At 40.3% G+C, this 24316-nt stretch overlaps 2 protein-coding genes across 3 annotated transcripts in view; both read left to right on the top strand.

Annotated features, from left to right (window-relative positions):
• IL18R1 (interleukin 18 receptor 1) overlaps window positions 1-1912 on the top strand; it is a 34458-nt gene extending 32546 nt beyond the window's left edge. The window contains 1 exon segment of the mRNA XM_004435868.3: window positions 1-1912. Within this exon segment, the coding sequence (XP_004435925.2) occupies window positions 1-36 (36 nt within the window). The 3' untranslated portion in view covers window positions 37-1912.
• Window positions 1913-13156: 11244 nt separating this feature from the next.
• Window positions 13157-24316, top strand: part of IL18RAP (interleukin 18 receptor accessory protein) — a 30369-nt gene continuing 19209 nt past the window's right edge. Inside the window, exons 1-5 of one of the 2 annotated variants that reach the window (XM_087426302.1) lie at window positions 13157-13236; window positions 13349-13554; window positions 21977-22146; window positions 22605-22926; window positions 23023-23206. In XM_087426302.1, coding sequence (XP_087282428.1) covers window positions 22077-22146; window positions 22605-22926; window positions 23023-23206 — 576 coding nt within the window. In that variant the 5' untranslated portion in view covers window positions 13157-13236; window positions 13349-13554; window positions 21977-22076. Of the gene's footprint in view, window positions 13555-21976; window positions 22147-22604; window positions 22927-23022; window positions 23207-24316 lie in introns of both variants that reach the window. The other variant, XM_004435869.3, reaches the window with a different exon arrangement.

The raw sequence follows: 24316 nt of genomic DNA on the forward strand, positions 1-24316 counted from the left end.
TTTCACAGTCCTGATCTTCAGAAGAGCGGAGTGTAAGAAAGAACTCTTGACACTCTGGGGATTGAGTCTATGAGCCTGTTTACAACAAATGGCCTTATTCAAAATATTTAACTCTACTCTGTGAAAATCCTACTCACAGTTTGAAGATGACGCTTGTCGTGAGGTTGCCAGGGATACGACTAAACACTGAGCTGTGGTCATGTGCTGCCAGAAGACCCTGGAATTCAAAAGAAATGGATCTTCTGTTTCTCCCTCTTCCATAAGTGGGTGCAGGTGCCCATACTCAATACGCTTACTCAAAACCCTGAGGCTGGGCACAGTGCAAAATAACTCTCGCATTACAACAAGGGTGCATTTTTAAGAGATTTTAATGCTAATTATTGAACTAAAGGGCTTTAAGTTCATGAAGTGGCATTTTCTATGAGCCAGTAGGTGACACAGTAACTGGAATGGTGCCTTCACTCTCCCGTAATAGCTACCTACCTCGACACACCCCAGACCGTGCCTGGGACGTGGGAGAGGGCTGGCAGGGATGCGCGCAGAGCAGGGGAGTGAGGTGTGAGGCTGCTGTCACAGGACCTTGGCCTCAGGATGTGTTTACTGTATCTGGGTCACAGCTGCAGGCCCACGGTTCTTGGAACCCCACCAAGGTGCTGCACGGAGCTTGCTTAATTGGGCCTGTTTGCGGGAACTTCTTAAAAGGAACCCAAAACAACTTTTTGTCTTTTACGAGAAACACAAATTTTAATTCAAATAATTTTCTTGGTCTTTCAAAAATGGTCTAAAACATTTGTTGATTTTACATAAATGTTTGTGTACAGGATGAATTCCAGATCATATTAGCCATTAAACATCAAAAAATAACGTTACTTGCTTGATTTTTTAAAAAAATTACGTATTTATAAAATGCCCTTAGAGCGGGACAGCATGGTTTGGTGGCTCAGAGGATGAGCTGTGCAGCCAAGAGGCTTGAGCTCCTATCCTGGGTTTGCTACTTACTCCCGTGACCTCTGGAACATTTTCTAACCCGTCTGTGCCTCAGTTTCCTTATCTGTAAAATTAGAATTTATAATAATTGCAGCTACTTCACAGGGGGACTGAATAAGTAAGTATAAATAAGTACTTACAACAGTTCTTGGCACAGACTTAACACTCTGTAAGTGTTGCTATTACTATTATTGTTATTATTATTAATTATTGCTTAGATCAGTTCTTTAGCAGTGGACTAAAATGGAAGCCAGAGAGCAGAAAGGGAAAGAGATCCGGAGGGGAAGGCAGTTTTGACTTGAGGACATTTGCATATAGAGAAGCACACAAGAGAAGCATGTCAGTAGGGTGAAGACATTTCTTCACTAGACATGTGCAACTTTTGATGTTGGAAGACGTATATCTGTCTCCCTAAAGTAGGCCCAGCCCTGTGGGCCTTCCTGATGGCCTCAGCGGTCATGGCTGTCCATGGGAAACCACTGAGTGAGTGAGAAACATCAGCCTTAAAGAGAAAGGAAAGAGTTGGGTGAGTTTGGAAGGCTGGTTAGAATATATGGATGCAGCATGAATATTCCAGAAAAGTTTAAAGCAGAGACTGTTTAAAACAGCTGTAGTAGATATTACTGGAAATCAAAAAATGAGATTTTCAGTGTAAGAAAGTGATTTAATTTTTGTAGAGCTTACAATTTTGTGTGCTACTTTGATGGCCAAAGAAAGTAAGAGCATTTAATTACTAACTTACGCTTTATATATGAAAATATATGGTTAGGAGAAATTTTGTTGCTGTCATCATAGTCTCTAACACGGAGTGATTTTGCTTTTCTCTTTTATGATGTATGCTTTAAAATACATTAAATGTATTTTGTATTAAATGTGTTAAATATGTATATTAAAAATATGCTTTAAAATACATTAATGAACCGTTGGTTTAGAGCCTTTATTTTTGAAATATCTCTTGCCATCTTTTTCACTTACTTTACGATTCCTGTCCCTCATTCTCATCATAGATTCCCACCTGTTTTATAAGTTATGGGTCACTCAAAATGAACTTCTACATCTATCTATATTTTTTTTTATGTCAAATTACTTTGTACCTACCTTCTTTATCTTACTTTCCATCCAGGAGCAGAAGAAGAATTCTCTTTCCTCTCTCACAAGGTCACTCAATACCCAGCACAAGTATTAGGTCTTCAGATGCCAGTTAATTAATGTGCATATTTTAAAATTTAAGTGCAAACATTTCCAACTAGGACCAATAAATAACTTTGATTGATAGAATAACATCATTCACTTCTGTGACTTCAATGTCCTTAAACTGCGGAGTCCATTTCAGGGAATCAGTGAGCAACCGGCTCTCTAAGATGTATAAAGAAATACATCATGTATGTCTCTTATGTAGTGGAAGCATTTATTAAATTAGAGTTATACTCTCTTAAAGCAGAGAGAGACCTTATTACCCACATATTCCAGACCCAGGAACCTGAGACATGGTAAGTCCAGGGGCTTGACCCAAGTCACACACCTAGCTCGTGTGACAGGCGGGGGCAGACAGTTGTACTGTCTCCCTCTTTGGAAGTGCCTGTTGGACAGAGAGACTTGAGGTAAGTTTTTGGAGGCCACGAGCACTTTCCTGGGGAGGCACCTTATACTAGGAGGGTTTGGGCAGAGTCCTGCAGAGAGGAGGCAGGGCTGCTTAGCACTGGCTCGGAGGAGGAAGAGAGTACAAGGGATCTTCAGGCTACTAGGGTAAGGATGGAGGAGGGGAAATAGCATTCAAGTCCTCGACAGGATGAAAGTGCACTTGACTGGAGCGTGCCCACTGTGGCATTGCCAAGATCCAGGCAGTTAGAGCCCTGACAGGTACCAGGAGCTCACCCCATGTGGATGCTGAATAGTCGGCCAGTTGGGCTTACCAGGACTGTCAGCAAGGTGCAGAGAGGATGAGATTCCCTGCAGCTATCAACTCGCTTATCTGAAGAGGGGACGCTGGCAAAACCAGAGCCCAAGGCTAAGTCGAATAATAGCTTTAAATACTCAGAGGAAATCACTTGTCATCCTGGTGTGAAGTGCAGCTCTGAGGGAGGAGACCCAGGGCTGGAGGGAAGCCGTCTTTCAGAGCAGAAGCTACTCTGAGAGGAGGCTCATGAGCAATGGCGGGCCCTTCAAAGAGCGGCCAAGCCACAAATCTAACAGGAAACGGGATGTGTTTGCGCTGTGGGCAGGACACAGGGTCCTTCCAGCCCCACCTGCATGCCACACCGATAGTGATCACAATCTAGGCCGGGGGGGCCCTGAGACCAACACCTCCATTTCTGTGCAAGGCTTGTGAAAACCAGCTTTTATCTCTTTACAGCCTGTCTTGTGGTTGCACATTCACACCCAGGGAACACAATACCCCATTTATGCAATTGCTACAACTTGATGCATGAGTTTAACAATTAATGGTGAACAGAAAACATAGGCAGTACGCTCTTCGACATCGGTCTTAGCAACATCTTTTCAAACACCACATCTGACCGGGCAAGAGAAACAATAGAAAAAATAAACAAATGGGACTACATCAAACTAAAAAGCTTCTGCACAGCAAAGGAAACCATCAACAAAACGAAAAGACAACCTAACAATTGGGAGAAGATATTTGCAAACCATACATCTGATAAGGGCTTAATCTCCAAAATATATAAAGAACTCATGCATCTCAACAACAAAAAAACTACCAGCCCAATTAAAAAATGGGCAAAAGACCTGAACAGACATTTCTCCAACGAAGATATACAGATGGCCAACAGGCACATGAAAAGATGTTCAAAATCACTAACTATCAGGGAAATGCAAATCAAAACTACAATGAGATATCACCTCACGCCCGTCAGAATGGCTATAATTAACAAGACAGGAAACAACATGTGTTGGAGAGGATGTGGAGAGAAGGGAACTCTCATACACTGCTGGTGGGAGTGCAAACTGGTGCAGCCACTATGGAAAACAGTATGGAGATTCCTCAAAAAATCAACGATAGAACTACCATATGATCCAGCTATTCCACTGTTGGGTATTTATCCAAAGAACTTGAAAACACCAATTTGCAAAGGTACATGCACCCTTGTGTTCATTGCAGCGTTATTCACAATAGCCAAGACTTGGGAGCAACCTAAGTGCCCATCAAGGGACGAATGGATAAAGAAGCTGTGGTATATATACACAATGGAATACTACTCAGCCATAAGAAACGATGAAATCCAGCCATTTGTGACAACATGGATGGACATTGAGGGTATAATGCAAAGTGAAATAAGTCAGAGGGAGAAGGTCAAATACCATATGATTTCCTTCATTAAGTAGTAGATAATAACAACAATAAACAAACACATAGGGACAGAGATTGGATTGGTGGTTACCAGAGGGGAAGGGGGGAGGGAGGAGGGTGAAAGGGATAATTGGGTACATGTGTGTGGTGATGGGTTGTAATTAGTATTTTGGTGGTGAACATGATGTAATCTATGCAGAAATAGAAGTACAATGATGTACACCTGAAATTTTTACAATGTTATAACCCAATGTTACTGCAATAAACAAAAAATTAAAAAAAAAAACATTAAAAGTTACATCTTGTACAACCTGAAAAAAAAAAATAATGGTGAACATGTTAAAAATAGACTTTCAAATTGTGTTTTGGGAATTAGGGTTCCTTGGAGGTGCCTGAGGGACCATCCTGGACGGTACGATGGGGACCACGTGTGCTGGGACCAGCTTTCTGCCTCCCTCCCACTCCTTCCAAATACTTCAACTAGAGCAACACTGCTTTTACCATTTTAATGTTTAGGTTCCATATAATAATTTTATTTAACAAAATCAAATGCCTCTAAATAGGTCATGGTTTAGATGTAATGGCATAATCCTCTCCAGCTATTCTAAACAGAAATGGTTATAGAATTGTTTAGAAAGGGGAGGAAACAGACAGGCTAATCTTCCAAGGATATCTTGCAAGTCACACAAAACAACTGGACTGCCAAAAGCACTGCTGATCCTGGCACAGACGGGAGGAAATCTGCGGAACCATGAAAAGCCTGCCACAGCGGCCACCTCCAGAACCAGTCTGCAGTCTAAGTTGAGCCCCACACTGTGGAGTCGTTGAGGGCTGAAAAAGCCAATTGCTTCCATGCACCCGAGTCCACTAGGAGCCACAAAATTATTAATTTGCTTTATCCCAAGATAGAAATAATAGTCTCAGAATAATAATAATGCTAACACAGCCATCAATATTTTGTTTACTAAAAACAGTTCAAGAGTGTTTTCCGCCTGTTTTATCCCTTGAGAATATCCCATTAGAATACAAGTTCAGTTGTGTTCTAAAGTCACTTGAAATTATTCCTCTTGATGTAGTTTTGTCAACTCAATATATAGTTAGATTTATTTCTCTTATTTTGAATTTTAGGGATTGCTTCTTAAAATTTTGTTTTGTTCTCTAATAATGCAAAATATTTACATCCTTCTAAGAGCGAATCTGCAAAATAAGGTATATGCAGAGAGATCTAGCTTCTAGACCTCTCCTTGCCACTTGTTCCGTCCCCATAAGCAAACCTTTCTAAAAATGATGTTGATTTTCCCCTCCATGTTTTTAGTATAAATAAATAGGCAAACATGTTTAAATCCCCTCACCTTTTACAGATAAGTTGTAGTGTATTACATACAATTTTTTCACCTTGCTTTTCCTTACTTGCATATGGAGCTATTTCTCATTCTTACAGAATAAACTACAGGCTCGGCTGTAGTTTATTCGACCAGTCTCAAATGTTTTCAGACTTTTACTATTACCAATTATGTTGTAAAGAGCAGTCTTATGTATACATCTTCCCATATTTTTGCTGGAATATTTTTGGGGTTGATTCCTAGACGTAGGATCCCTGAGTCAGGGGGTAATACATGCATAATTTTGCTCAGTATTTTCAAATTCCGTTTCAAAGGGGTGTATCGCTTTGCACTCCCAGTAGCAATGTAAGGAGTGCTTGTCCCTTAGATTTTGCCAATTTTACTGTAGAGATGTTGATCTTTTTCATCTCTATTGTTGGAAGGTCTTTACATATCAGAGCTATTAAGATATTGCGACATAAGTTACAAATATTTTTTTTCCCAGTTTGTCATTTTACTTTGCTTTTGGTATTTACCCATTCCCTAATTACAGAGGAATTCACCCATTCTTCCAATACTTGCATAGATTCATTTTTAAAATTTAAATCTTCAATCCATTTGGAATTTATCCTGGTGTGCAGTGCAAGGAATGGATCCATCACATCATTTTCGATACGGCAATCCAGTTATCACACTACTTTTCAAAAAGGACATCTTTTACCCACTAATTTGGGATGCCCCTTTTAACTCCTACTAAATTTCCATGTCTTATTAGATCTATTTCTGGACTATATAGTCTGTTCTATTGGTCAACTTTCTATTCATGTGGTAATACCACACTGTTTAATTGTAGAGATTTTAAAATATATTTTAATATTTGTAGGGGCCATGTCCTCTACCCCACCCCAAAGCTCCTATTTTTCAGTGATTTCCTGACTTTTAAGGCATGTTCTTTTCTTCCAAATGAATTTTATAATTAGCATGTTTAACTCCAGAGGAAAAACCGATAGTATTTTATTGTCTACATTAAATTTTTAAATTAATATAGGGAGCATTGATTTCTTTTCGAGGTTGTGCCTTCCCAGCCATGAACATAGGCCATCTTTCCACTTGCTCCAATCTGCATTTGGTTCTCTCAAGAATGTTTTATAGTTTCCCTCATAGAGATTTTGGATATTTTGTGTTAAGTTCATGCTATTTTGCTATTAAAATGGTGTCTTCTCTTCCTTAATCTTCTGACTTCTCTTTTTGTTTATGTACTTGAAGACTATTGGTTTTTGTGTTGATTCATTTGCTACTTTATTAAATTCTTATTGCTTGTAGCAATTATTTAATTGATTCTTTGTTTTTTCCAGATATATAATCATATCGTCTGCAAAAAGAGATGGGGGTTTTCCCTCTTCCTTCCAATTCCAATGCCTGTAATTGCTTTTTCCTGTTTAATTGCATTGGTAATTAAACCTCCAATATAAGTTTCAATAATAGTAGATGTAGATATCTTGTCTTGCTCCTGATTTTAATGGGAAGATCTTGGTGTTTCCCCACTGAGTATGATACTATTTTACATATCTACATCATATGTATACATATATATAGTTAATTACATTAAGGTCATCTCCATTAGTTCCAATTTTATCCACTGTTTTTTTTTAATATAAATAGTTGTTGACTTTTGTCCAATAACTTTTCTGCAACTATGGAGATAATCATATGATTTTTCTCTTTAGAGAATATTAAATTTTCATAATATCAAACCATTCTTGCATAAGTGGACCAAAGTCCACTTACTCCTAACGTATTTTTAAAATAATCTATGTATTTCATTCACTAATGTTTTATTTAAGAAAGGGTACATTTTTTTCTAAGCAAGTTGATCTGTAGTTTTGTGTGTGTGTATAATCTTTAAATATTCTTAAATATTAGTGAGGAGTGAAAAAATCACTACACATTTGAGAAAGTTCTTTACTATGAAAGGTCAAGATTAACAACAAAATGGAGCTTAGAGGAAAATGGAAATAAGCCAAAGGAAAACATATTTAAAAACAAACTTTAATATTTTCAGAGAAACAAGAAAAGATGTTACATCAGAGCATAATAAAGTGGAGCTGGAAATTAAAAATGAGATAACTGAAGTGCAAAACACAATACCGAGAATGGAGGACGGTGAGTGCCAACTAGAATGTAAAACAAAAAGCTAAGTAAAATGAAAATAGAGGGAAAAAAAGAATTAGAATATTAGCCTAAATTAAAGTAATAGAATATCTATAAAATGAGAATAAGCAGACACCCTATAAAATGAGAATAGAGAAATAAAAGCAATTATTTTAGAAATAATTAAGGGAAATATCTCAAAATTAAAGGACACGAGTTTGCAGACTGAAAGGGCCATCAGTCACCCAGCAAAGTGAATAGAAAAATGTCTTCAAAATTGGAAGGAAAAATGACGTGCTCCCTAGAGTTCTACACTCAACCAAACCGTTACTCAAATAAGAGGACAAAATAGAGATTTTCACACATATCACACCTCAAGATATTTCCCTCCCACCTACCCTGTGTCTGGGGTCTACTGGAAGAGGTGTTCCTCCAAAAGAGAAGAAGAGAATGGTTTAGGGTTCAGAAATAGGGGCTCCAACTTAGGAAAGTGGTAGACAGTATCTCCAGGCTGATGGTAAATGGAAATCCTAGGATGACAATTGTGCTTAAGCCGTATTTGAATAGAAGAGCAAGCTCCAGACAGACCCTTTCTCAGGAAGAAGATAGCTTTCCTAGTGTGTTGAATGCATTGAGAGGTGATTTACATTTCTAGTGAAGAGTTTAGGAACAAATTAGTGATAGGTATAGAGAAATTTAGTTAAATGGAGAAAAATAATTATTAGCTTCAAGTGAAACGAAAGTTGGCATATGAAAAGAAATGTAGTCAAGTAACACTATATGGTTCAGCTGTAAACAATATTTACCTGGTCACAGTGGTGTAAACATTAAACATTTATTTAACTAAAATTATAATGTAAAAATATTGGGAAGCTAAAGAGAGGAGAATGTGTTTGTGGTGGTGGTGGGATGGTAAGGCATAGCTCTCACTGTTAGGAAGTCAACAGATTATATCTAAAACTTTGTTCAAAGTCCAGGTCCTTAAAAATGCAGGCTACACTTTGCTTTCTCATTAATCCCTGCTCCATTTGCTGTGTTGTCTTCCACACTCTGCAGTCCACTGGGTCTGCAGTCTCTGGATTGCCAAATCTAATGGAAATTTTTAGTCCTTCTGCTTGACTTCCCTGTTGTATTCAACACTGTTCACTCCTGTTTTCTTCTCTAGACCTCCCTCAGATCTGTGTCTTCCCACTTGGTTCTCATAGCACCATTGTTATATTTCTTTTTCACATTGCTTTAGTGGTTTCTCTTTCTCTGTCCCACGTTTCCCCCACCTTAAATTTTCCAGGGTTCCTTTCTGGACTCTTCTTTTCTTCTCATGCTGCATAGTCTCCTTGCCTATCTCTTCAGCTAACCTATAGAGAAAAATCCCTCTTCCTATCTGAGATCTCTTTTCTGAGCTCCAGAGTCATATATTCAGCTCTACATTGGGTAGTTTTGTCTAGAAATGTACATAGCATCTAAAACTCAACTATTTATACTGAACATTTTCTAGTTTCCCTAAGCCTACACTTCCTACCACATTCTCTGTCTTGGTTAACGAAACTATTTTCTACCTGATGACCAAGCAGGAAACAATTCTCTTTCTTCCATGTCTCATATCAGCCAGTACCTTCTACCCTGGACCTGTGTTCTCTATGATAGCTCCTTAGCAGCTGCCTTACTTATGTTCCTTACTATCTCTTGCAAAGATAGGTGGGTAGATGCCTTGGAAGAAGCTTATAGAAGTTCTTCTCTGCTTGTTGCAGTTTTGTCAGTCATCAGCTGAGAATGAAGATGAGGGAGGAGATTTTAGATGAAAGGAAGAGCTATGGAACAGTTTTCTAGGAGAAGGGGAGAGTGAATGAACTAGAAAAACATAGTATGTTTGCCAAGAAGCATTCAAGTCTCCCTTGGGTTATTGAGAGTGAGATCAATCAGCATGGCTGTGTGTTTTCTCCAGCCATGTTGAGTTGTGTATGTGCAACTAGAGAATAGAGTTAGTATTTTTCAAGCTAGTATGATAAAGTAAGAGAGTGGAAAGCAAATTAAGGGTATATGTAAGGGACTGATAGTAATGAATGATGACAGAATTTAAGTTGGAAAATGCAAGCATGGGGGGGTGGTCATTGAAAATTTGGTAAGATCAAGATAAGATTCTTCTGTGACCAAATGATTGTCATAATTGAATTGAAATTGGAGCACTTCAGGAGGTAAGCTGATAGGAGGTGAATGTCAGGGAGTGGGATGCTTGAAATGGAGATGACGGAGGCATGGCAATTATTAGTAAGGACAAGTCTAAGGTATGACCATAGGAGTAAATGCCTGAGGTGGGGTGGAGGACAAGACATTTGGAAGAGAGGAAGTTAAAGAACTAAGAGACCAGGGTATTCCATGGCTTATCTATGTGAGTACTAAAATTACCAAGAGGAAAAAGAGGAAGAATTCAGGTGAGAGTAAGAGTGAGTAGGAAGCTAAACTCTTCAGGGAATGAAGTGGAGTGACCAGGGGTGGCCGGGGGGTGGGTTGCGGACAACCCCAACAAGATGGGTACTGGCTGGTATTGTTACTGAGCCCTAAGGGACCTGCAAGTGGGGCCTTTTGCCCAGAGCCCCCTGAGCCAATAGAACGAGACCGGGTTCAGAATAGAAGAGCAGAAATGTTATTCATTGATCAATGAATGCAGGAGGCAGAGCTTGTACTTTAAAACACCTTCTCCCAGAAGGGATGGTGAGCACAGTATTTATGGAATGTGAAGGCAGAGACGTCTCCATGTCACAGCTTGGGCAGGGGCATTTGGGGCACGCGCAGATCTTCCCTTCTTGCACACGGCACCTTTTGCACATGTTTCCTTTTGTGCATGGCAGCCCATCACCATCTTGGACCTTTCTGGTTTGGACTGATTGTGCCATTTGGCCACGTGTTATTGTTCTGCCTTCATTCCTATAAGCAAGCACAACTTAAAAACAAAGCATTAGACATGGAAAGTGTTTTAGGGACTTCCCTGGGTGACAGTATTACAGCATGAGGACATGCTATTCAAAGCTGGGGACTCTTAGGAAGAAGAGAGGTACAATGGCTGGAAATCAGTGGTACAAGTGGTCTAGAAGAGGATACAACCACCATTTAAGTGTACTGTTAGAGAAACGGTGTCCTCAGGGGACAGTCAAATAGCAGTTGATGGGGGAGGGAAATGAAAGAAAAGCTAGGGAAGAGTTTGAAGATATTACAGATGATCAATTTAACCATCTACACCTGAGGTTAGAAAAAGAATTAATGAAAATTCAGTGAATTCCCTCTAGGAGTCATCCCCAAGCCCACAGTTTGGCTAAGAGACCCCCCGCTCTGGTCTGCTGTGCATACCTCTATTGGGCATTAACCACATAAGAAATGACCTTCAGGGGTCCACTTTCTTTTCCTCCAACTAAACTGGTCACTTCTGAAGGGCAATGTGCAATGACAATTACCAGCAAAAGACATTGTAGGTAGTAGATGGTTAGCAAATGTGTGTTGGATTGGACTTATTACTCTGCTCTGTAATTATTTCTCTCTCCCCCAAAAAATGAGCTCTTTAAGGACAGCGACTGCATTTTATTTATCCTTGTATTATCTTTCTGATACAAGAATAGACATACATAAAATGATTGGAAACATGAATTCACAGAATGGACTAATTTTTTTGTCTCCCAGCAATTTACTCCAAGGGAAATAGAATTTATTTGTCCAATGGTAATACATGTTTTGATTATTTATTGCTATTGTAGGGGAAGAGGGAGAATCCCACTCTGCCCTTTCGTTTAAGGTTCTCATGGCTGGCCAAATAATTAACAAGACAGGTTGGCAGGAGAAAATAGTACCAAGTTTAATAACATGTATACATAGAAGAAACCAGGGAACCTGAGTTTCTCAACAAATGGCAGAGATTCTCATCTTAAATACTATTTTCAGCTAAAGACAGAGCAGGATGTTGGTGGGGCCGCGGGGGGGACACAGCTATGGGGGATTACCAGAAAGCACAGCAATCAAGGGTATGCAGATTTAAGTCCTCTCCTTCTGTACTGATAAGAGTTTCCAGAGATAAGGTCATCCCCCTGTTCTTCCCAGTACAGAGAGGGAGATACCTTTACAAACATGTATGTTTGGTAAACAGAACTTTGATAAGAATGGGTTTAGCAAGGACCCTGCCACTCTGTCCCTACCCAGAGTTAAATTCCCTTAGGCAATTAGTGGGGGGGGGGGCAGGCTCAAATATCCATCAGAGAAAATAATTAAGGTAAAGAGACATAGTTCAGGGTGGCCAATTTTGATCTCCCACACCCCTAAAGCCTATACCAGGATATTCCATCTCCTGCAAACTCTATTCAAAGTCTATTAAAGTGATGGAATTCACTTTAGGAAACACCTCTCTAAACAAATGTAGACTCAACTTCGAGGTCTGCATCAAGATCTCTGAAACTTCAGAAGGACAACTCCCACACCCCAACTCACTGGAATCTAGTTCAATTCAACAGTTATTGAATACCTGTCATAAACAACCCCTTATGCTGAGCCTGCTCCTTCCATTGTAGTCTTATCTCTCTCCAGCTCCCCAGGTCTGCTGCCTTTATTCTCAGCACTGTGCTGCTCCCGTGTGACACTGTGAGCCTGGAGCGTCACAAGCCTGGAAGATCCTGTCAGCTGCTCCCTATGACCTCTTTTGAAACAGGCCTGAAAAAAACCTCACATCCTCTTGGAATCCTAGGCAGATTCATGACAGGTGGCGAATACATTTTTGGGTTCATTCCTAGCTATAACGGCTAACTTCCTCTTCCGCCCTCCTACTCTTACCTCAGGTAAACACTTAATTTGCCTTTAAAGTGAACTTAGTCATCATTTGTTTTTTATGTTATCTTCTAGTCTGTTTAGAATACCCCTGGAGCTTTGATGTGCTCAGATGAATCAGCCTTATCCTTACTAGAACAGGAGATTCTTGAGGGAGGGTGATATCTAGGCTTAACCAAGATGCTTTCTGGACAAAGCTCTTTCTGACCAGTGTGGTCTCAGGGTGTTCTGAGATCCCTATTAAGTGATTTTAGTTGTTCTATCAAAGAAACAGTGTTATATGTTATATTTTGAAGCTTTCTCTTAATACATAGGTGCAAAAAAGCCCTGGTGTTTTTAGCCTTTAAATTTATTTCCCTCTCTGCATCAGTAAATTATTGCTTTGTGTAAATGACATTGGAGAGATTTTTTTCTTTTTCAGAATTAAAAAAATCAATAACAAAAAAAGCTTTAGATTATATCTTAAAGGTTATACTTTCAGGGGTTAGTTTTACAAGACAGAAAAAAAAGAAACCCACAGTTGAGAAATGGAGTTGAGTGCTAATAATCTTTACAGGAAATTCCTGTAAAGGAAACAGGCTTACTCACTCTTTCAACTAAACCTAACCACAAACCTTATCTAGCCGAGGAGGTTGGTCAGAGAAGAGTTTTAGATGCTTCATCTTCAGGGTATTGTCTTCTACTGATAGATGTAGTTAATTTGAGTTTCTTCTATATGACCACGGATTTGACAATGTCAATGGTCATTTATAAAATACTAAAGGTTTTCTTTTTTCTCTAGATGGAACTCATTATTTCCAAACTCGTGCGAGTTAAATGGCTGTTGCGTCTTCTCCAGTGATCTCTCTGGCTAGGAAGAGATATAGTAGGACTGTTTGAAAATGGATATTCTCACACGTTCTTCTTCAGATAGAGAAGCCAGCAGTCACTGACATAAGAACTTGAAGTTCCTTCCTCTTTTTTTATGTATTAAGAACAGGAATAAAGGTAAGACAATATTACATTTTTTTTTTTTACTAGATTTCCTAACCAGAAAATATAAGTTGAAAAAAGAGCTTAAATAGTTTTCAAAATGAATTACTAACACAATTTCTTTTCATAAAATATTCTGTAATAATAGATGTGGTATAACTAGCAAAATTTACATCTTGTATATATGGAGTCTTCACTTTATTAAAAACAGGGTATAACTGGTGGTTATAAAATAAACCTATCTGCAGTGCTTTGAGTATTTTGTGGAAAAGGTGAAGAGTAGAGGGACTCAAAATGTTTCCAAATTTGAATGCTCATCTTGACTTGACCATAAGATCTTTGAGAGCGGGCACTACACACTTGATTTTTTGTAATTCCTAGATAACGGAATATAAAGCTACCATGGACCATGTGAGAACCATAATAATATCAGTTGAATTAAATAGTTCCTATTACACTGGACCAATCTCTATGTGTATGTATGTTCTCTGTGTGTAGTCACCTCTGATGGTGTGGGAAATTGCTGTTTGCCTATCTTTGACAATGAGATTCACCTACCAGAGCCTCAGACCCTCTGTTGACACTTGCCTTCTCTGTCATTTTCCTCTCTCTTCCTTTCTCCCATCAAAAGCTTTGGCCAGCAAAAATTTTGGTTACTGATTAACCAAAGGTAGTTGAAGGTATAGCCTTGACAAGCTGAGGGTGGGAATCTTCGACCTCTGATGAAATACATATAGTGGTCAAAAAGTAGCTATGGAAAATGTTTTAGAGAAGAGAGCATTCAGATACTTGAAGTCACCCTGTTGGGTCCTCAACTCCTTCGGTGAGACAACAACTTGTGGTGATGGGAAATCAGAGTCTTCGAGACCTTCTACATCTGGACATGAATTCTTCTAATACTTACCAGATGCGTGATTACCATTAATAGCGAGGACTGCTATTTCAAGCAATATGAGCCTTGGCCGTCCATCTGTAAAACAAGAAGGACGACAACTGTCTTTCCAAGTGTGACCAGGAAGTAAACGAGAGAGCAGGGGCACACTGTATTCAGTGCTACCTGTCCATCATTTTACTCCTGCAAACAGAGAGTCTGCAGCCTGGTTTGCATTAAGTTGCTAAATGCTTGATACACAACATATACTCTGCACCTTGTGTGATTCCTTATGATTCATGGAAGCGTTACAGTGATGGTGGAATGAAGGCATCATGTAGACATTAAATGGTCTTAAAGAGGTAGATGTTGACAAACAACATCAGTTGTGTTATCCCACATAATGGGGTTTCCAGAATGGGCTTGTCCTTGTGTTGTTCATTGGCCAACAGTGCTGGCAACAGCTGCTATAACTCGGCACAGGCCCACATCCCCAGGCTCTATTCTAGTCCCTGAGCTGGGGTTCCCATGGGTGCTTCCTGGATCGTAGTGATCACCTGACACTTGTTTATAGAGTAGATTCCAATGTTCTTCTCCTTGAGAATCTGATTTAATATGATTTGGAGAGCCCAGAAATCTGCATTTGTAAGAAGTGTTCCAGGTGATTCTCGTCATCAAGATAATTTGAGAAATACTGTTCCAGAGACAAAACTGTAGCCTGGAAACAGCCCCAGATAGCCTGAGGTCCTAGGCCAGCAGGTGCATGCATCACAGAGAGAGCATCTGTCCACTGGGGTGGGATGGGAATTCCTGAGGGCTGGAGACTGCTGGGGGTCAGAGTAACCAATTTGTTATAGGCTTGGACATTCAAACATGGTGTTGGGGAAGAGGGACAATCCCCCTCTGCCCCTTCCCTTAAGGTTCTTATGGCTGGCCAAATAATTAAAAGACAGGTTAGCAGGAGAAAATAACATCAAGTTTAATAACATGTATACATGGGAGAAACCAGGGAAACTGAGTTTCTCAACACAATGGCAGAGATTCTCATATTAAATACTATCTTCAGCTAAAGACAAAGGAGGATGTTGGGACTGGAGGGTTTGGGATTTCAGAGGGGAAGAAGACAATTCACATGAAAAGGGAAATGTAAATGTTTGTCCTGCAACTCTTTTCAGGGCCATCTAGAAAATGTGGCTGGGGAGAGACAGAATTTTTGATAAGATGGGCTTGTTGGTGCCTTTCCTGTTGTAACATCTATTTTACATTACATTACAGACATCATATGATAGTGGCTCCTTCCTGAAACAGGTCTTTTATGTTAAATTCTTTAGGCAGTTTGGGGGAGGTCAAATGCCTGTCAGAGAAAATAATCAAGGTAAAGAGACATATTTCAGGGTGGCCAATTTTGGTCTCCCACAATGGAATCACAGACTGTTAGAGCTGAGATGATCTTTGCAATTATCTATTTCCATGGTTCCCAAGTCAGGCAACTTTAAAAAAATAAATACAGGTTTCCCAGCTTAATCTCCAGAAGTTCTGATACCTTAGCTCTAAAATGGAGGAAGTACTGATATAATCCAAATAATTTATTTTGCATATAAAAAAACCCCAAAAGCAGAGAGAGGTTAAGTGTCTTAACTAGAATCACACGGCAAGTTAATGGTTAAACCTAGATTAATATGTATTTGTTTTGACTCCTCCTGAAGTATTTTGCATTTATTTGGACAACAGAAGTGATTACGATTTATGCATGAAGCTTTGTCCTAGGATTTGGAGATAAGATTTCTGAAACAGGATCCCTGTTCTTAAAGAGTTCTTAATCTAGTGGGGAAACACGGTATATGAAATAACAAGTACTCTGTGGTGTGGATAAATTATGAACAAGGTTACTGAGCCCCTCTTGTTAGCCAGGCATTATTCCGGGAGAGACCATGCAGGCTGGAAAAGACAAGCTCAGATCCTGCTGGCATGGAGCTTCGATTCTAGTTGGGGGAGAAGTTTTTAAAATAAGACATTTTCAGACAATAATGTGTGCTAAGACAAAGTAAAATGAGTAATAAGAGAGAGGGTTGCTGGCTTATGCAGTGGTGAGGAGGGAGGGATGGGCTTCATCAGGCAAGTGGTCAGGGAAAGTCTCTCTGGGGAAGAAATCTAAGATAAGATGTGAGACAGCCAAATCAAGTCATACAGCGTTTTGCACATGGTGCTTTGGAATCGATTCTTTGTCTCATGGGCAGTGGGGTCAGTGAAGTTATTAGCATGGAAATAATATCCTCAGGCTTGCTTTTTAGGAAATTGCCTCCAGCAGCTGGAGGTAGGGAGATTGTTCCCTCAGGGGTTTTGTGGGCAAAGGAAAGGAAGACAAAGGGGGCAGACCACATCTTGAAAGGCAGTTGCTTACCCTGTCTCATTCTTTGACCACCGTCCTTCTTAAGAAGAGCCACCAGTTGTCCCCAGTGGGGATAAATAATGCAGTGACTCTAGTCCCCATCCCTGGCACTCTTCAAGGCCCTCCACCATCTCCTGAAGCCCTTCTTTGCTGAGCACTCTCCCCTCAGCAGGTCAGTAGCCAGGTGGAATCATCCTGTACTTCCGGCCCCCACCTGGGCAAACTGGTCTGCAAAGGCCTTCCCACCCTGAGTGGCTTGCCCACCTCCTGTCTAAGATAATCTCCCCGTGGTTTTCAAGGTCGCATCTCTTCCTGCCTCCTCCTAGAAATTGGTCCGTGCCTTCTCTCCTTACTCTCTCTTGTATTTGACCTGCTACCCTGCCGACTCATTCCCCTCACAGTGGAATCACGTCCAAGCTCTCCCCTTGTCAACAAATGAGCAAACACCTCCCTGTCTTCCCTGCACAGTGTAGCCTGTGGAAGGCGTGGTTTGTCCCTACTCTTCACATTCCTTCCCCTACTCCCTTGTCACCGTGCAGCTCCCCACCATCTCACCCCCTCTGCTCATGCTGACCTTATCCATTGGTGGCCAAAGCTAACGGACACTTTTCAGTCCTTATAGTGCCCAACTCCCCTGTAGCTTCTGACTTTGACATCTAGTCTTTCCTCCATACTTTCTCTGTGCTTAATGTCAGGGTAGTCTCTGTGTTCTGTTTCTTTTTTTCCTTTGAGTTTATCCTTTTTAATTTCCCCTTGGGCATGACCCACCCTTCCGGGCTGCTATTCCTCAGGGAAGTCTATCTGCTCTCTTCTTGCAGCTTACACACTTCTTTAGCCTGACTTCGCCCCCATCCTGCTGACTCCCAGGCCCCTCTGTGAGTCCCACCAGGCAGCCCTTGGGTTGCTCCAGTTGGATCCCCAAAGACACTTCAAGCTTGATGTTTCTGTTAGAGATATATTAATTATTGATAACTAATTTATAAATATTAAATTTACTCCTTCCTCCTGCATCTGAAGATGTTGGAGACGTGGTGTGTGCATGTAGGAGTGTGTGTGCTGGAAAATGGCTGAAAATGAAGAATTTTGGAAGATGAGGAAAGCCAAGTATTTCTTTTCTTTTCTTTTATTTTTTAAAATTTTTTGTTTATTGCAGTAACATTGAGTTATAACATTGTAAAAATTTCAGGTGTACATCATTGTACTTCTATTTCTGCATAGATTACATCATGTTCACCACCAAAATACTAATTACAACCCATCACCACACACATGTACCGAATTATCCCTTTCACCCTCCTCCCTTCCCCCTTCCCCTCTGGTAACCACCAATCCAATCTCTGTCCCTATGTGTTTGTTTATTGTTGTTATTATCTACTACTTAATGAAGGAAATCATACGGTATTTGACCTTCTCCCTCTGACTTATTTCACTTTGCATTATACCCTCAATGTCCGTCCATGTTGTCACAAATGGCTGGATTTCATCGTTTCTTATGGCTGAGTAGTATTCCATTGTGTATATATACCACAGCTTCTTTATCCATTCGTCCCTTGATGGGCACTTAGGTTGCTTCCAAGTCTTGGCTATTGTGAATAACGCTGCAATGAACACAGGGGTGCATGTACCTTTGCAAATTGGTGTTTTCAAGTTCTTTGGATAAATACCCAACAGTGGAATAGCTGGATCATATGGTAGTTCTATCGTTGATTTTTTGAGGAATCTCCATACTGTTTTCCATAGTGGCTACACCAGTTTGCACTCCCACCAGCAGTGTATGCGAGTTCCCTTCTCTCCACATCCTCTCCAACACATGTTGTTTCCTGTCTTGTTAATTATAGCCATTCTGACGGGTGTGAGGTGATATCTCATTGTAGTTTTGATTTGCATTTCCCTGATAGTTAGTGATTTTGAACATCTTTTCATGTGTCTGTTGGCCATCTGTATATCTTCTTTGGAGAAATGTCTGTTCAGGTCTTTTGCCCATTTTTTAATTGGGTTGGTAGTTTTTTTGTTGTTGAGATGCATGAGTTCTTTATATATTTTGGAGATTAACCCCTTATCAGGTGTATGGTTTGCAAATATCTTCTCCCAATTGTTAGGTTGTCTTTTCATTTTGTTGATGGTTTCCTTTGCTGTGCAGAAGCTTTTTAGTTTGATGTAGTCCCATTTGTTTATTTTTTCTATTGTTTCTCTTGCCCGGTCAGATGTGGTGTTTGAAAAGATGTTGCTAAGATCGATGTCAAAGAGCGTACTGCCTATGTTTTCTTCTAGAAGTTTCATAGTTTCAGGTCTTACATTCAAGTCTTTATCCATTTGGAGTTAATTTTTGTGTATGGTGTAAGGTAAGGGTCAGATATTCCGTGCTCTTGGATTGGAAGAATTAACATAGTTAAGATGTCCATACTTCCTAAAGCCATCTATAGATTCAATGCAATCCCTATCAAAGTTCCAACAACATTTTTCACAGAAATAGAACAAAGAATCCTAAAATTTATATGGAACAACAAAAGACCCCGAATAGCTAAAGGAATCCTGAGAAAAAAGAACAAAGCTGGAGGTATCACACTCCCTGATTTCAAAATATGCTACAAAGCTATAGTAACCAAAACAGCATGGTACTGGCACAAAAACAGACACACAGATCAATGGAATAGAATCAAAAGCCCAGAAATAAACCCACACGTCTATGGACAGCTAATCTTTGACAAAAGAGCCAAGAACATACAATGGGGAAAAGAAAGTCTCTTCAACAAATGGTGTTGGGAAAACTGGATAGCCACATGCAAAAAAATGAAAGCCAAGTATTTCTTTAGGAGAAAAGATGGAGATACCTGGAAGGAAATGTCCTGAGAAAGTTGGGAGTGGAGGGAGTGGTTGCAAGAATGGCCAGTGAGTGCAGGGAGGAGTAAGAGGAAGTATCATGGCCAGTTAGAGGTGGGGAGAGAGAGATATTGATTTTGTCAGCTGCCAAAAAAACAAGGATGCTGTGGAGAGAAGATTTTTAAAGAGAACTTTCAGAGTGGATTTATGATATTTAGTGTAAGCTTTCTTTCTCTCTTTTTCTCTTCATCCCTTCCTTCCTTTCCTTCTTTCTTTTCTTCTCTCTTTATCTTTCCTTTTCTGTTATCCCTGCATTTGTTCATTGCATTTTCCTGTAATTGTTTATTTACATGTTTGTGTTGACAAAGACTCTCTCCTTGATCAAACTTTAGTCAGGCTCCTCTGAGCCCTCTTTTTGACTAGGCCTTGATCTTGGCCCTATCCTGTCTTTGGTCTGCCCAGCTCAGTACTACCAAAGAATTCTGCTAGTCATCCTCTTATTCTTGATATCTAATCACCCTTGATATCTGATCAAGGTCCTCATCTCCCACCCTTGATAGCCAAGTCTTGACCTGCCTTAGCAAGAATCCTGTCAGGTCACTTGGGAAGAATTCTCCCACCCTTGATGTCTCCTCTTAGTAATTATCCACCCCTGATCCCTTCACCCTGCTCCTTGGCTATAAATCCTCACTCATGCTTGTTGTATTCTGAGTCCAGCTTGATCTCTTTCCCCCACTGCAATAGTCTTGAGTAGAGTCTTCCTTACCATTTTAAGAAGTGTCGGAACAATTGTGTCTTTGGGGCCGGCCCCGTGGTGTGGCGATTAAGTGTGCATGCTCCGCTGCTGGCAGCCTGGATTCCGATCCTGGGCGTGCACTGCACCGACGCACCTCTTGTCAGGCCATGCTGTGGGGGCGTCCCACATAAAGTGGAGGAAGATCAGTATGGATGTTAGCTCAGGGCTGATCTTCCTCATACACACAAAAGAAGAATAATTGTGTCTTTAACATTGTTCTCCACATCATGACAGACCCTTGAGAACAGAGACTGTACTATTTATGTTGCGTCCCCTCCTTTAAAGAGCCTAAGACAGTACAGGAATGTTTTAGGGGAAATTTTTAGCTAAAGTTCAAGGATAAACTACCTTATTCCTATGACCCCAAGAGTAATATATAGGCCATTTTTTATGTTAGAGATAATAGTTTAGAACTCTCAGAGACACAGATGAAACTGTTCTTTAGCAAAATTACCTTTATTTTCTGTTCACAACAAAATTAAATAATAATCAAATCTTACCGAGTGCTATGGTCTGAATGTTTGTAACCCCTTTCCCCCAAATTCATATGTTGAAGTCTTAACCTCCAAAGATGATACCCCTAATGATGGTATTAGGATGTGGGGTCTTTAGAAGGTGCTTAGGTCATAAGGGTGGAGCCTACATGAGTGAGTTTAGTGTTCTTATAAAAGATACTCCAGAGAGCTCTCTAGTACCTTCCACCATGTGAGAACACAGTGAGAGGCACCAGCTATGAACCAGGAAGAGGGCCTTCAACAGAGCATGACCATGCTGGTGACTTGATCTTGGGCTTCGCAGCCTCCAGAACTGTGAGAAATAAATTTCTGTTGTTTATAAACCATCCAGACTTTGGTATTCTGTTATGGCAGCTCGAATGGACAGGACACCCACCCAGCATCCTTATCTTTTGTTCCTTGTACATGGTTTCAAATTTCCCATGACCACCCTATCAACAAAGGGGACAAGAACCATGAACCTGGCCCAGGCTCTGATTCTCTCTCTTGAGGTGACTGCTCCGCTTTTGTTTCAGAGGATTGGTAGTAATGCCATCCAGTGACAGCCCTTTCTTATTTGGGGCACCAAGTCAAGCATCCTCTATTCTTGAACAGTTATTATAAACTGGTAATGCGCAGACATTCTCAAATTTTGTACATATGAGCTATAACACCACCTTCCCTAACTGTGGAGAATCTGACATTTTCATTTCACTTAGGTCATCTTTTCAGGAAAAGTATCACTTAACTTTTTCCAAAGTACTCATAGAAATATACATACTAGGTGAGAACGTTAAAAAAAAGAATTCCTTGAATAAATAGAGCCAAAAGAACACACCATACGGTGCATAGGTCCAAGTGATACCATGAGCTTGAGATATTCTCCCTCCTTTAGCTGTGTAAGAAATGACACACGCAAAACACTGCTACACACCATTGAAAATACCACATAACTGTGGGCATGTGAGGGCTCGTTTGGGTAGGACCTGCCCTTTCAAAGCTTCCTGTGTGACTTGCGTTTTGATCACCGGTTCCGATTTCTCCATTTCCCATTTCTTGATTTACAGAAACGAAGAAGGTTCTCAGGACAGAGCTCTGAATCACAATGTACTGCACTCTGGCAACAGAACAAATTCACTAAAGTGATGACAGGACCCAGGGAGAACAATGCTTTATTTGAGCTGGATATTTCTTTGGCTTGTCGCAGGAGTGAAAATTAAAGGATTTAATATTTCAGGTACGGGTTTTCACTTTTCATGTTGACACTGTGAGTTTTGTGGTCAAAGTTCAAAGTGACAGATAATCTATCTGATATATCAGCAGCATGACATATTAATCAGAACATTTCCTTCCTACTGTTAAGACGAGTGTAGAAGGAGAAACTCTTGGGGTGAACAGCTTTCAGCTGATACCAAACATTAATGGGGAACCCAGTCACTGTAGTTCAATGGGAGCAGCTGAAGAGGAATGAGGTGTGGTTTGGGCATCTTTAACAGGCAACCACCATTGCTACCGGTGATGGAGTCCACCGGGAGGAGTTAGAACTTGAATTACTTTTCCTCTACAAAATGGGAACAGTCAAGAAGAGAAACACAGGGGACTTAATCCCTTGTTGAATCAAGTACTCTTTGTAAATATAAGTTAGTTTCTTCTCCTAATGCATTTCTGTGTTGCTTTGTTTATTGTGGTTTTCAGATTGCTCCACCAAAAAAATTCTTTGGATGTATTCTGTGAAGAGTGAGGAGGAGTTTTTCTTATTTTGTGATTTACCAGAGCCACAGAAATCCCATTTCTACCACAGAAGTCAACTTTCACCAACACAAGGCCCTGGACACCTGCTCTGCAGTGGTATTAAGGACCTATCCGATGTCCAATGGTACCTACAACCTCAAAATGGAGGTCTATTAGAGGAAATTACTGAAAACTATCCTCACATCATCCAGGACAAGAGCACCCTACGTTTTTTGACCGCAGGGATGAATAATGCTGGGTCATATATTTGTAGACCCAGGATTAGGTACGCCCCAAATGCATCGCTATGTGAAAACATTCCCAAATCCTATATTATCTGGATATTATATCTATGTTCACAGGACCTTTTTGACTCTCCTAGGAGCCCCCAGGATGAGGCCTGTTGTGTCAAGACGATATTAGAAGTTAAGCCCAAGACAAACACGTCCTGTGTGAGCTCTGTTTCACATAAGCAATACCTTCTTCTTGGTAGCACTGACTCTATTTATTGCCCCAGTCTCAGCTGCCAAAGTGATGCACAAAGTCCAGAGGTCACCTGGTACCAGGTAAGAGTGACTTCTCTGAAACTGGTGTGAGAGTGGTTTTTATGATACAGTTTGTAGGTACTTTATTGAAATGTAGGTTTGAGAATCTGAGGTCTAGAGCTTTCCAAAGACTGGCCTTGTGCCTACAGAGAAGACTTGACTTTCTAAAATGGTCTTTCTACTAGGTAGCCACAGAGCCTGGTATTCCAGTCACTAGAACCATCCTTTTGATATTGCCAGAAAAATTTCTAAAATACAAGTATATTACGTGTAAGGTAAGACATAAACTTACAAATATGCACTAATGCAGAAGGCCAGATTAGTTCACTTTTACTGTCTTTGCAAAGCCATGGGCATGGCTAAGGGGAAGGGTGTGCCCAACAGGTAAGTCTTGAAGAGTTTCTGAAAGAAATAGGAGACTGGAATACTTTCCAAAGAGGATGCATCTGGGAGGACAGTTATGGCAAACACAGGGTGGCCTGGGTGACAGGTGTCTTGCACAGGTGAGAAGGGAGAAGGGAGCACCGTGCTATGAGGAGAAGGGAACAGACAACAGGAAAAGGCGAGTTTCATGATGATTTTGAGTTATTAACCACATGTGAGCAAACATTATTACAAAAATACTTCACATTTTCACCAATTTTTATGGTTTTTTCAACTGCTAACGGATATATAAATGCTGCCTAAGCATCTCTTCCCATGTAGCCCTAGGTCAGTTGACCCCTGGGTGGTGGAATCTGGAAATAGAATTTAAATTGCCTCCTACACTTGCAATAATTGTTTGAAGTCCAGTACTTTGCCTTAAAAATCATGCAAAACTTTAAATTTGACTTCAAAATATATCTGTTTGTTAATATAAAAATATCATTTTAAATTGCCACGGATGAAAGTAAAGAAGGTGGCCTGTGTTTATCCAGTGGCCTTATGAACTCTAATACTCAGAGAACTCAATAACCAGAGACTCCCAGGAGCACAGTCACCGTGCTGTGAGAAGACATTTCCTCGCTGGATTCTCTTGAGACTCAGTGACAATATGTGGACAGGTGTTAGTAAGTCCATTGCAGAAATAAGTACACAGGGAGGGTGAGTGATGTGCTTAAGATGTCACATTTGTATGTTAAAGTGACACTT

Source organism: Ceratotherium simum, chromosome 40 (genome assembly GCF_057802395.1).
Source record: "Ceratotherium simum simum isolate JZ-2026a chromosome 40, ASM5780239v1, whole genome shotgun sequence".
Classification (NCBI taxonomy): Eukaryota; Metazoa; Chordata; class Mammalia; order Perissodactyla; family Rhinocerotidae; genus Ceratotherium; species Ceratotherium simum.